The following is a 12,222-nucleotide window of genomic DNA, read 5'->3' as shown; positions in this document are numbered from 1 at the left end:
ACAAAGTCGTCAAGGCGACGAGCCCGTCTTAACCCCCATCCTGCAGCCATCCTGCCCCCTTCCCACTCCTGTTTGGCCCTTTTTTCCGCCCGCCATTAACCAGTCAGCGTATTTATGTTGCATTCCGTGTCCTGTCGTTGCAGGAACCAATTTTTTTAACGTGGCCCTGCACGAACTGGGTCATTCGCTGGGACTGGCCCACTCCGCGATCCCGGATGCGGTCATGTTTCCATGGTACCAGAATAACGAGGTGGCGGGCAAGCTGCCCGACGACGATCGCTACGGCATCCAGCAGTTGTACGGCACCAAGGAGAAGACCTGGGGGCCCTACAAACCACAAACCACAACAACCACAACCACGACGACCATGCGCGCGATGATTTACCGGGCAGATAAGCCGACCTACTGGCCCTGGAACAATCCCAGCAACAATCCCAACAATGAACGGAATCGTGCCAGGGAGCGCCAGGAGAGGGAGCGTCAGCGCCAGGAGGAGGAGCGGCGGCTCCAGGAGAAGGAGCGGCGGCGCCAGGAGGAGGAACGGCGGCGACAGGAGGAGGAGCGGTGGCGTCAGGAGCAGGAGCGACAAGAGCACGAGCGCCAAGAGCAGGAGCGACAAGAGCAGGAGAATCGTCGGCGCGAAAATGAACATAAAAGCCAGTGGGAGAGGAATCCCAACAAGGAACGTAATCGTCCCAGGGAGCGCCAGGAGAATGAACGGAGGCGTCAGGAGCAGGAGCGACAAGAGCAGGAGAGACAGGAGCAGGAGGATCGTCGGCGCGAAAGAGAACGTGATCGGCAGTTGGAGTGGGAACGTAGGAATAGGAATGGAGTTCGGGAACCAGTTACTCCCACGGCCAGAACCACCCCGAGACCCACCAGCAAGCCATACCCCACGGTTCACCGGCAGCACCACCACCATAACAAGCCGCGGAAACCCAAGCCGGACTCCTGTATGACCTACTACGATGCCATCTCGATGATCCGCGGTGAACTGTTCATCTTTCGGGGACCGGTAAGCTTTTCAACTAGGAACCCATGTACATTACCCACGATTACCTATGAATCTCGTTCGACAGTACCTGTGGCGCATTGGAACTTCTGGTCTGTATCCCGGCTATCCCACGGAGACCAGGAGACATTGGTCCGCTCTGCCCGAAAATCTCACCAAGGTGGATGCTGTATACGAAAACAAGCAGCGACAGATTGTCTTCTTCATAGGTGAGTTAGAGATCATGGTTTAGAGATTCGATGATAAACATCCTTTATTCTTCCTTTTTTGTGCCCCAGGTCGCGAGTATTATGTATTCAACTCGGTGACGCTAGCTCCCGGCTTCCCGAAACCACTTGCCAGTCTGGGTCTGCCGCCCACTTTGACCCACATCGATGCCTCCTTCGTGTGGGGCCACAACAACCGCACCTACATGACCAGCGGCACACTGTACTGGCGCATCGACGACTACACGGGTCAGGTGGAATTGGATTACCCGCGCGACATGAGCATCTGGTCGGGAGTGGGCTACAACATTGACGCGGCATTCCAGTACTCGGATGGCAAGACGTACTTCTTTAAGAACCTGGGATACTGGGAGTTCAACGACGACCGCATGAAGGTGGCCCATGCCAGGGCTAAGCTCTCGGCACGAAAGTGGATGCAGTGCGCCCGCAGTGCTAACGAGGTGGACGACGAGCAGCGCTGGACGGCGTCCTTGGTATCCGGGGAGAACGAGGGCGAGGAAACGGGGAGAAGCGGCTCCAGGGAGCTAAGGATCAACCACTTCCTTCTTCCGATCCTTTTGCTAGCCATCGCCACCTGGCGGAGTTAAGATTGAATGTGGAGCGTAGCCTAAGAAATGTCTAGAACTAGGAGAGATGGTTTTTGTAACCAAAAATTAAAGAAGCATATTGGTCTGTTATGATCTAATTCATCAAGGAGCTTGCGAAGTAAAAAACTGCAAAGCTGCAAATTACTTAGGCAAAAAAAGTGAAACTTAAATGTAAGCTTGGCCAATTTTAAATTGGAAATCGAAAAGTGTTTACGATTTAGTTGTAAATTGTAGCGGCCTGAGCAGATCTTTAATAGCATCTATACTGCAGAGCGCCACTGTGTGACAGTCTGGCGCTTCAATGCCCCCAAAGACGACACCGAGCGGCCTTTCCTTAGGTTTAAGGCAAATAAATCAACACACCAGTGAAAGTCGCACATAGATGACAAATCTGCGACTTCAAACTGACCGATTTATTCATGGACACTTGCCAATTGGGCACACTGGCGCCATCTATTGGACAAATAGCAGGGCTGTTTTACCAGATCTATACATATACATATACCGTACATATAGGATAAGTGCACAAGACTATAAGGTAACTCGTAGTCTACTCAAACGTAGAAACAAATATGTTCTATTTGTACACAGAAAGCATCGAAATTCCAATGTTGAAATTCGAGACCACTACTGCCTTATGAATAAGTAATAGCTATGCCTTTTATTGAAGAAAGTTGGACCTTATGGTCCGCTTTACTTGTTTCGACGAACCTTTCTAATTATTTATATATATATGTGATATTATCATAAATTCTGAGCGATTGTAAACAAAAGATAAACTGAACAAAAAACAATAACCTTACCTTTTGGTTAGTTTTTAGTTTTATTTACATAAGATACTTAAGCTACAAACTGTCATTTTCTACACGATTTTACCCAAAATAAAACTCTATGAATAAAGAAATATATAATGCAAAATTTTGTCATTTATCACTGGTTTTACGTTTTTACTTCGTTTGTTACTACCTTGTCTGTCATGTAGGTGACATAAAAAAGTACGTTTTTACGGATTGTAGGGTTTGTAAAAAAAAAAACCCCGAAACCGACCTAATTTAACGGCCCTGATGGGCACAAAAATTTGAAATAGCCATGATGACGGAGCTAAAAACCCAAAATGGGAGTTCACTCCGATACAATATTATCGTATACGTATAATCGTATCACTGAAATAAACAAATGCATCATAAGCGATAATATCGTTATCTCCAAGTATAGACAAGACTGAGGTAAATCTAATAAGTTAGTTATGACGGTTGCCACCTGAAAATGTTTGTCGCTCTGCAGGATCAGCAATGTGTATATGGTATGTTAGCTTCAATGGAGTCTTCCTGTCGGCTCATCTTTGAGTGCCACCGCTATCTGAAGCACTATAGATCCGCGGCGATCGTAATGGTATTGTAATGATAACTCCGCTGTTAATGGCCTCCGATGACCTTATCTTATCGTCCGGAATTAGCTGCCGTTTGACACAAGGTGTTAATTTAGTGTAACAGTCACCAGCTGTTCGGGTCGGGTAATGGCAACCACATGCGAGATCTTTCGCTCGGTTCTACCGGCGTATGAATATATCGCTCCCGCTGCTCCGACGACTGTCATTAGGCTATGCGTCACCTCGCCTCGCAGCCGTGACGTCCACACAGTTCCACAGTCCCACCGTTCGCGATGTAGTCCCATAGTACCCAGAACCATACCCAAAGTTGGCGATTCCACGGCGACTCGGTGACAGTTGCGCGCCCACAGTCAAGCCCAGCGGTACAGCACTCAATTTTGGCGAGGAGGCGGCACATATCAAGTATACTATATCTATTATATACATTCATATATGCATATATGCATATAGGCCAGCTCGTATTAAATTAAAGACAATTGTGAGTAGAGGTCGCGACAAAGCGAAGATAGACCCGAACGTTTGCTTTCGATCCCGGTGCAAAACAACCTGATATCTGGGTTTACGAGCACTTGGTGAGCACTGATTGGTGATCCCTGCCGATAAGGAGTATCTTTTGTTGCCCCGCGGGCGGTGTGTTCTTGATTCGGATAGGGCCTGAGCGCCCATACTAATTACCATGTAATTTATACGGCAGTATAAAATACGGTCGGTTTAAATTACGAACTAATCTAGAGCTTACAAGCTCCAGAGATAACTATTGGATTGAACTATTGTGTTCTTATCCTTGTCTGCTTGTTTGTATCAACACTTATGACTTAGATTAACCGGGTATTACACAAATATTTTGATTCTGCTTAAGCAGTTAATACATTGATTAGACAGGCCAAGCAAGTTAATTGTTTTTGATAAACGATATTGTTATTTTGCCTTGGGCTCCACACTTAGCATCGCTGTTAATGCTCCTCGCATGTACTAATCGTTTTAAGACTGTGACACACCGCAAATTCCACAGAGATTTCGATCTCTACTTAAGTAGCAGCTATTTTAATCTAATCGAAAACATAGCCAAGACTATGTCGAACTTCAGTGACGAAGAAATGGTGGCCATATGGCATGGCTACTATCTAATCGTCGCTCAAGAGACACCAGTTACTGTCATAACTAGGCGGAAATCGGGGCCAAAAGCAACCGGTTGACTAATCGCACCTGGAAAAATTTCAATAAATCAAACCTATGCCGGATGCGGTCATGTTTCCATGGTACCAGAATAACGAGGTGGCGGGCAAGCTGCCCGACGACGATCGCTACGGCATCCAGCAGTTGTACGGCACCAAGGAGAAGACCTGGGGGCCCTACAAACCACAAACCACAACAACCACAACCACGACGACCATGCGCGCGATGATTTACCGGGCAGATAAGCCGACCTACTGGCCCTGGAACAATCCCAGCAACAATCCCAACAATGAACGGAATCGTGCCAGGGAGCGCCAGGAGAGGGAGCGTCAGCGCCAGGAGGAGGAGCGGCGGCTCCAGGAGAAGGAGCGGCGGCGCCAGGAGGAGGAACGGCGGCGACAGGAGGAGGAGCGGTGGCGTCAGGAGCAGGAGCGACAAGAGCACGAGCGCCAAGAGCAGGAGCGACAAGAGCAGGAGAATCGTCGGCGCGAAAATGAACATAAAAGCCAGTGGGAGAGGAATCCCAACAAGGAACGTAATCGTCCCAGGGAGCGCCAGGAGAATGAACGGAGGCGTCAGGAGCAGGAGCGACAAGAGCAGGAGAGACAGGAGCAGGAGGATCGTCGGCGCGAAAGAGAACGTGATCGGCAGTTGGAGTGGGAACGTAGGAATAGGAATGGAGTTCGGGAACCAGTTACTCCCACGGCCAGAACCACCCCGAGACCCACCAGCAAGCCATACCCCACGGTTCACCGGCAGCACCACCACCATAACAAGCCGCGGAAACCCAAGCCGGACTCCTGTATGACCTACTACGATGCCATCTCGATGATCCGCGGTGAACTGTTCATCTTTCGGGGACCGGTAAGCTTTTCAACTAGGAACCCATGTACATTACCCACGATTACCTATGAATCTCGTTCGACAGTACCTGTGGCGCATTGGAACTTCTGGTCTGTATCCCGGCTATCCCACGGAGACCAGGAGACATTGGTCCGCTCTGCCCGAAAATCTCACCAAGGTGGATGCTGTATACGAAAACAAGCAGCGACAGATTGTCTTCTTCATAGGTGAGTTAGAGATCATGGTTTAGAGATTCGATGATAAACATCCTTTATTCTTCCTTTTTTGTGCCCCAGGTCGCGAGTATTATGTATTCAACTCGGTGACGCTAGCTCCCGGCTTCCCGAAACCACTTGCCAGTCTGGGTCTGCCGCCCACTTTGACCCACATCGATGCCTCCTTCGTGTGGGGCCACAACAACCGCACCTACATGACCAGCGGCACACTGTACTGGCGCATCGACGACTACACGGGTCAGGTGGAATTGGATTACCCGCGCGACATGAGCATCTGGTCGGGAGTGGGCTACAACATTGACGCGGCATTCCAGTACTCGGATGGCAAGACGTACTTCTTTAAGAACCTGGGATACTGGGAGTTCAACGACGACCGCATGAAGGTGGCCCATGCCAGGGCTAAGCTCTCGGCACGAAAGTGGATGCAGTGCGCCCGCAGTGCTAACGAGGTGGACGACGAGCAGCGCTGGACGGCGTCCTTGGTATCCGGGGAGAACGAGGGCGAGGAAACGGGGAGAAGCGGCTCCAGGGAGCTAAGGATCAACCACTTCCTTCTTCCGATCCTTTTGCTAGCCATCGCCACCTGGCGGAGTTAAGATTGAATGTGGAGCGTAGCCTAAGAAATGTCTAGAACTAGGAGAGATGGTTTTTGTAACCAAAAATTAAAGAAGCATATTGGTCTGTTATGATCTAATTCATCAAGGAGCTTGCGAAGTAAAAAACTGCAAAGCTGCAAATTACTTAGGCAAAAAAAGTGAAACTTAAATGTAAGCTTGGCCAATTTTAAATTGGAAATCGAAAAGTGTTTACGATTTAGTTGTAAATTGTAGCGGCCTGAGCAGATCTTTAATAGCATCTATACTGCAGAGCGCCACTGTGTGACAGTCTGGCGCTTCAATGCCCCCAAAGACGACACCGAGCGGCCTTTCCTTAGGTTTAAGGCAAATAAATCAACACACCAGTGAAAGTCGCACATAGATGACAAATCTGCGACTTCAAACTGACCGATTTATTCATGGACACTTGCCAATTGGGCACACTGGCGCCATCTATTGGACAAATAGCAGGGCTGTTTTACCAGATCTATACATATACATATACCGTACATATAGGATAAGTGCACAAGACTATAAGGTAACTCGTAGTCTACTCAAACGTAGAAACAAATATGTTCTATTTGTACACAGAAAGCATCGAAATTCCAATGTTGAAATTCGAGACCACTACTGCCTTATGAATAAGTAATAGCTATGCCTTTTATTGAAGAAAGTTGGACCTTATGGTCCGCTTTACTTGTTTCGACGAACCTTTCTAATTATTTATATATATATGTGATATTATCATAAATTCTGAGCGATTGTAAACAAAAGATAAACTGAACAAAAAACAATAACCTTACCTTTTGGTTAGTTTTTAGTTTTATTTACATAAGATACTTAAGCTACAAACTGTCATTTTCTACACGATTTTACCCAAAATAAAACTCTATGAATAAAGAAATATATAATGCAAAATTTTGTCATTTATCACTGGTTTTACGTTTTTACTTCGTTTGTTACTACCTTGTCTGTCATGTAGGTGACATAAAAAAGTACGTTTTTACGGATTGTAGGGTTTGTAAAAAAAAAAACCCCGAAACCGACCTAATTTAACGGCCCTGATGGGCACAAAAATTTGAAATAGCCATGATGACGGAGCTAAAAACCCAAAATGGGAGTTCACTCCGATACAATATTATCGTATACGTATAATCGTATCACTGAAATAAACAAATGCATCATAAGCGATAATATCGTTATCTCCAAGTATAGACAAGACTGAGGTAAATCTAATAAGTTAGTTATGACGGTTGCCACCTGAAAATGTTTGTCGCTCTGCAGGATCAGCAATGTGTATATGGTATGTTAGCTTCAATGGAGTCTTCCTGTCGGCTCATCTTTGAGTGCCACCGCTATCTGAAGCACTATAGATCCGCGGCGATCGTAATGGTATTGTAATGATAACTCCGCTGTTAATGGCCTCCGATGACCTTATCTTATCGTCCGGAATTAGCTGCCGTTTGACACAAGGTGTTAATTTAGTGTAACAGTCACCAGCTGTTCGGGTCGGGTAATGGCAACCACATGCGAGATCTTTCGCTCGGTTCTACCGGCGTATGAATATATCGCTCCCGCTGCTCCGACGACTGTCATTAGGCTATGCGTCACCTCGCCTCGCAGCCGTGACGTCCACACAGTTCCACAGTCCCACCGTTCGCGATGTAGTCCCATAGTACCCAGAACCATACCCAAAGTTGGCGATTCCACGGCGACTCGGTGACAGTTGCGCGCCCACAGTCAAGCCCAGCGGTACAGCACTCAATTTTGGCGAGGAGGCGGCACATATCAAGTATACTATATCTATTATATACATTCATATATGCATATATGCATAGGCCAGCTCGTATTAAATTAAAGACAATTGTGAGTAGAGGTCGCGACAAAGCGAAGATAGACCCGAACGTTTGCTTTCGATCCCGGTGCAAAACAACCTGATATCTGGGTTTACGAGCACTTGGTGAGCACTGATTGGTGATCCCTGCCGATAAGGAGTATCTTTTGTTGCCCCGCGGGCGGTGTGTTCTTGATTCGGATAGGGCCTGAGCGCCCATACTAATTACCATGTAATTTATACGGCAGTATAAAATACGGTCGGTTTAAATTACGAACTAATCTAGAGCTTACAAGCTCCAGAGATAACTATTGGATTGAACTATTGTGTTCTTATCCTTGTCTGCTTGTTTGTATCAACACTTATGACTTAGATTAACCGGGTATTACACAAATATTTTGATTCTGCTTAAGCAGTTAATACATTGATTAGACAGGCCAAGCAAGTTAATTGTTTTTGATAAACGATATTGTTATTTTGCCTTGGGCTCCACACTTAGCATCGCTGTTAATGCTCCTCGCATGTACTAATCGTTTTAAGACTGTGACACACCGCAAATTCCACAGAGATTTCGATCTCTACTTAAGTAGCAGCTATTTTAATCTAATCGAAAACATAGCCAAGACTATGTCGAACTTCAGTGACGAAGAAATGGTGGCCATATGGCATGGCTACTATCTAATCGTCGCTCAAGAGACACCAGTTACTGTCATAACTAGGCGGAAATCGGGGCCAAAAGCAACCGGTTGACTAATCGCACCTGGAAAAATTTCAATAAATCAAACCTATGCTTTGCATCGAACAGGTGGTGATAAGGCAAACCCAGCGAAAAGTAGCCATGTCGGAGTCCTATTCGAATTCCATACGCAGCCTGAGTCCGGAGCTGGCCAAAAAGGCGCACGACGAGCTGGGAGAGATACCCGACAGAATCGATGAGGATATCGAAACGTTGCGCACTTGGATCTCCAAGCAACCTCATCTCAAGGCTCGCCAGGATGCCCAGTTCCTGGTCGCCTTCCTGCGTGGCTGCAAGTACAGCTTGGAGAAAACCAAACTCAAGTTGGACAACTTCTATGCGATGAGGGGAGCCGTGCCCGAGCTCTACAAGAAACGCATTGTGGGCGAGAAGCAGCTAAGCATTCTGAACACAGGGTGAGATCTACCAGAGGTAGTAAACAGAATGTTTCCTCATAATTTGTTAAAATTGCAGTTGCCTCCTCCGGTTGCCGCAGCCACTGCAGGCTGATGGTCCTCGCATCCACATCTCCCGCTACGGCCAATACGACTCGAAGAAGTACTCCATTGCCGAGGTTGTCCAGGTAAACACGATGCTCGGCGAGATTCAGATAAGGGAAGACGACAATGCTATGATATCCGGCTTTGTGGAAATCATCGACATGAAGGGCGTTGGGGCAGGTCACCTATTCCAGTTCGACGCGGTGCTGGTCAAGAAACTGGCCGTTTTGGGCGACAAAGCGTATCCCTACAGGCCCAAGGGTTTCCACTTTGTAAATGCGCACTCCAGTGCAGAGAAGTTCATGTCCATTGCCAAGAGCCTGATGAGCGAAAAGATTCGGAAACGGGTGAGTTTATCAAACGTGTCACAAAAGTGTAACCACTAGGGAACATTTTCTACCCGCCTAGTTTCATATACACTCCAAACTGGACAGCCTCTACAAGTATGTGCCCAAGGAATGCTTGCCAGCTGAGTATGGGGGCAGCAATGGAACCATCCAGGACGTCGTCAGTACATGGAGGACCAAGCTCCTGGCCTACAAGCCATTCTTCGAGGAGGAGACTTCTTATGGCACGAATGAAAAGCTAAGGCGAGGACAGCCCGTTAATGCCGAATCACTTTTTGGAATCGAAGGATCCTTCAGGAAACTAGACATCGACTAGTCTAGAGCGTAACATATAAAACGTAGTCATTTTTAATCTTTGTACGAACGCAGACAAATCAAAACTAAACAACATAAAACTAATTATACGAATTTGATTAGTTAGTACGTGGTAAGTACTTGAGTCCTTACAACTTTGCCGCCGTCGCCTGCTTAGATTTTCGGTCAATAAAAGTCAGTCCCTCGTCATGGTAGGGATTTGCGGATTCCCTTACGCGTTCCAACCATTTGACCACCTTTGGGAACTTTTTCTCGTCCACTCTGTATTGGCAGAGCCCTTAAATGCAATAAGAATAATTAGTTTCGTTAAGTTATCTCCACACTAGTTTAACGCACTCAGCTGGTTGATTTCGGAAGAGCCAAGGATATCAGCCATTGTCAGGTTTTTCCCAACCAAAAAATCATTTTCCAGCCACAGGCGCTCCAGTAGACCCAGATTGTTTTCCACTCCCTCAATCAGTGCTTGAATCTGCTCTGGCTTGGGCTTGGGCGCTATCCCGTTCATGGGAAACAGCCAGGCATCTCGGAAGTACAGGGAACAGGCCAGCCGAATGTTCAGGTGTTGCCACTCAAGGAACTCATCCACTCGGGCACGGTCCTCCAGCGTCTTAGGGTAGAGCTTCTCATCGAACTGACCTTTGTCTGCGAGATATCTGCAAGGGGGCAATGTACGATCCAAATGTGAGATTGCTTTCCAATGATGGCCTTCCCATACCTTATAATCGCTATGGTCTCGGACAAATGGAAGCCCCCATCCACAATGGCGGGCACCTTCTGGAATCGATTGATCTTCTTGTACTCGTCGGTCAATTGCTCAACTAATAACATAAATAAACATAAATGAGTCGGGGCAGTTTAGATGATTACTTTGACTCACATTTTCGCAGGGCAATCGGGCAATACTCAACGGGCGAGTTGCTGAATTTTAAACCAATCCACAGACCACGGGCGATCGGGGACAACAAATCGTAATAGAATCTAATTGGCTTGGACATGGTGGTCAATTGCTCCCGTTCCTCAGCCCAAAATTCCAAACAGCCGGCAAGCAATCTTCAGCTGGAAAGTGAGAAATTAAGCAAAGCTCCAGTCAAAATATCTTGAGTGTCACCTTGCAACACTGGTTTTGTGCTATTATTGTTGTCCCGCTCTAGGGGGGCAAATTCAAAAGTGGCTGCCAACTTCAAAGATAGTTATATTATATAAATAAAAACCAAATAAAACTATTATTGATCTGGCAAACGATAGCACCCCTTTTCAGAGTCTCTAATTATTTTAATATTTAGGAGTTTTGCAGCGCAGAACTAAACACATAACACATCAGATAAGGCACAAAAAGGTCTTAAAATCCTAATAAATGCAGTGAACAAAGAAATCAGTCAAAATCGCAAGGAAATCAGTTTTTGGCCTTGACTGCCTGCTGAGAGGTCTTGTAGACAAAGCTGTGGGCCTCATCGTAGTAGGGATTGGTAGCATCACGAACGCGTTCCATCCACTTGGCCACTTTGGGGAATTGCTTCTCATTTACGTTGTACTGGCAGAGCTCTAAATTATAAATTGTAATTAATAGAATTCATTTCATTCATAAATCAGTGGGCCCAGTCTTACTCATCTGATTAATTTCTGAAGCCCCGAAGATGTCTGCCACGGTAAGCTTGTCGCCGACTAAGAAGTCCTTTTCCAGCCAGAGGCGTTCCAGTAGACCCAAATTACTCTCCACATCCTTGATTAGCTTCTTGACAGCCTCTGGCTTGGGAGCCGGCGCCAGTCCCTTTGCCGGAAGAAGCCACACCTGACGGAAGAACAGGGAGCAGACCAAGCGGACATTGAAGTGCTGCCACTCGAGGAACTCGTCCACACGCGCACGATCCTCTAAGGCTTTGGGGTAGAGCTGTTCACTGAAGACTCCCTTGTCCGCGAGGTATCTGAAATGTGTCATCTATCTGTAGTATTAACCTGGCAATCCGAGGTCTGGAAACTTGAACTAACCGCACTATGGAGACACTCTCGCCCAACTGAAATTTACCATCCACGATGGCTGGCACCTTTTGGAACCGATTTATACTGCGGTATTCGTCGGTCAATTGCTCCTCTGGAGTATAACCATCCCAAATGTTAGATCTGTATACCTTTATATACATGTGTAACTTGTTATTTATTCTTACGTTTTCGCAGGGCAACCGGGCAGTCTTCAAACGGGGTCTTGCCCAATTTCATAGCAATCCAGAGGGCGCGGGATGGCTGCGATAGGAAATCGTAATAGTACTTAACAGCCTTCGACATCTTGGCAATTTATTATTCAGTTAGCTTCAGCAAACCCGGTAAACACGAGAACAAAATACATTTGTTGTCGCTAATGAAATGTCAAAAAGCTCAAAGCAAAAAGCTTTATGCCGGTCCAAAGTTCAAACTGGTCGCTTTTCAAC

General features: G+C 46.7%; 5 protein-coding genes across 7 annotated transcripts in view; 3 read left to right on the top strand and 2 right to left on the bottom strand.

Annotated features, from left to right (window-relative positions):
• The window catches only part of LOC117137563 (matrix metalloproteinase-2), a 72,189-nt gene extending 69,721 nt beyond the window's left edge, over positions 1-2,468 (top strand). For both annotated transcript variants that reach the window (XM_033299067.1, XM_033299068.1), the window contains 3 exons: positions 144-1,015; positions 1,080-1,221; positions 1,291-2,468. In XM_033299067.1, coding sequence (XP_033154958.1) covers positions 144-1,015; positions 1,080-1,221; positions 1,291-1,826 — 1,550 coding nt within the window. In that variant the 3' untranslated portion in view covers positions 1,827-2,468. The remainder of the gene's footprint in view (positions 1-143; positions 1,016-1,079; positions 1,222-1,290) is intronic.
• Positions 2,469-4,434: 1,966 nt separating this feature from the next.
• Positions 4,435-6,709, top strand: LOC117137564 (matrix metalloproteinase-2-like). The gene is made up of 3 exons (XM_033299069.1): positions 4,435-5,256; positions 5,321-5,462; positions 5,532-6,709. The coding sequence occupies exons 1-3, from the start codon at positions 4,450-4,452 to the stop codon at positions 6,065-6,067; spliced, it is 1,485 nt and encodes a 494-aa protein (XP_033154960.1). The 5' UTR covers positions 4,435-4,449; the 3' UTR covers positions 6,068-6,709.
• A 1,054-nt stretch (positions 6,710-7,763) lies between these two features.
• On the top strand, positions 7,764-9,879 carry LOC117137567 (alpha-tocopherol transfer protein-like). Of its 2 annotated transcripts, none has more exons than XM_033299073.1 (4): positions 7,764-7,859; positions 8,707-9,053; positions 9,112-9,484; positions 9,546-9,879. In XM_033299073.1, exons 2-4 carry the CDS (start codon positions 8,740-8,742, stop codon positions 9,798-9,800), a joined length of 942 nt encoding a protein of 313 aa, XP_033154964.1. In that variant the 5' UTR covers positions 7,764-7,859; positions 8,707-8,739; the 3' UTR covers positions 9,801-9,879. The 2 variants fall into 2 exon arrangements, with proteins under 2 accessions (XP_033154964.1, XP_033154963.1); XM_033299072.1 differs by having other exon boundaries at positions 7,792-7,933.
• LOC117137573 (glutathione S-transferase theta-1) lies at positions 9,810-10,882 on the bottom strand. The gene is made up of 4 exons (XM_033299079.1): positions 10,677-10,882; positions 10,515-10,617; positions 10,136-10,452; positions 9,810-10,076 (listed from the first exon to the last, which is right to left on the bottom strand). Exons 1-4 carry the CDS (start codon positions 10,792-10,794, stop codon positions 9,928-9,930), a joined length of 687 nt encoding a protein of 228 aa, XP_033154970.1. The 5' UTR covers positions 10,795-10,882; the 3' UTR covers positions 9,810-9,927.
• Positions 10,883-11,020: 138 nt separating this feature from the next.
• Positions 11,021-12,176, bottom strand: LOC117137572 (glutathione S-transferase theta-1). The gene is made up of 4 exons (XM_033299078.1): positions 11,962-12,176; positions 11,786-11,888; positions 11,405-11,721; positions 11,021-11,341 (listed from the first exon to the last, which is right to left on the bottom strand). The coding sequence occupies exons 1-4, from the start codon at positions 12,077-12,079 to the stop codon at positions 11,193-11,195; spliced, it is 687 nt and encodes a 228-aa protein (XP_033154969.1). The 5' UTR covers positions 12,080-12,176; the 3' UTR covers positions 11,021-11,192.
• Positions 12,177-12,222: the final 46 nt, after the last annotated feature.

The sequence above is a fragment of the Drosophila mauritiana genome, chromosome 2R (assembly GCF_004382145.1).
Source record: "Drosophila mauritiana strain mau12 chromosome 2R, ASM438214v1, whole genome shotgun sequence".
Lineage (NCBI taxonomy): Eukaryota > Metazoa > Arthropoda > Insecta > Diptera > Drosophilidae > Drosophila > Drosophila mauritiana.
This window is presented reverse-complemented; position numbering and strand designations above follow the sequence as displayed.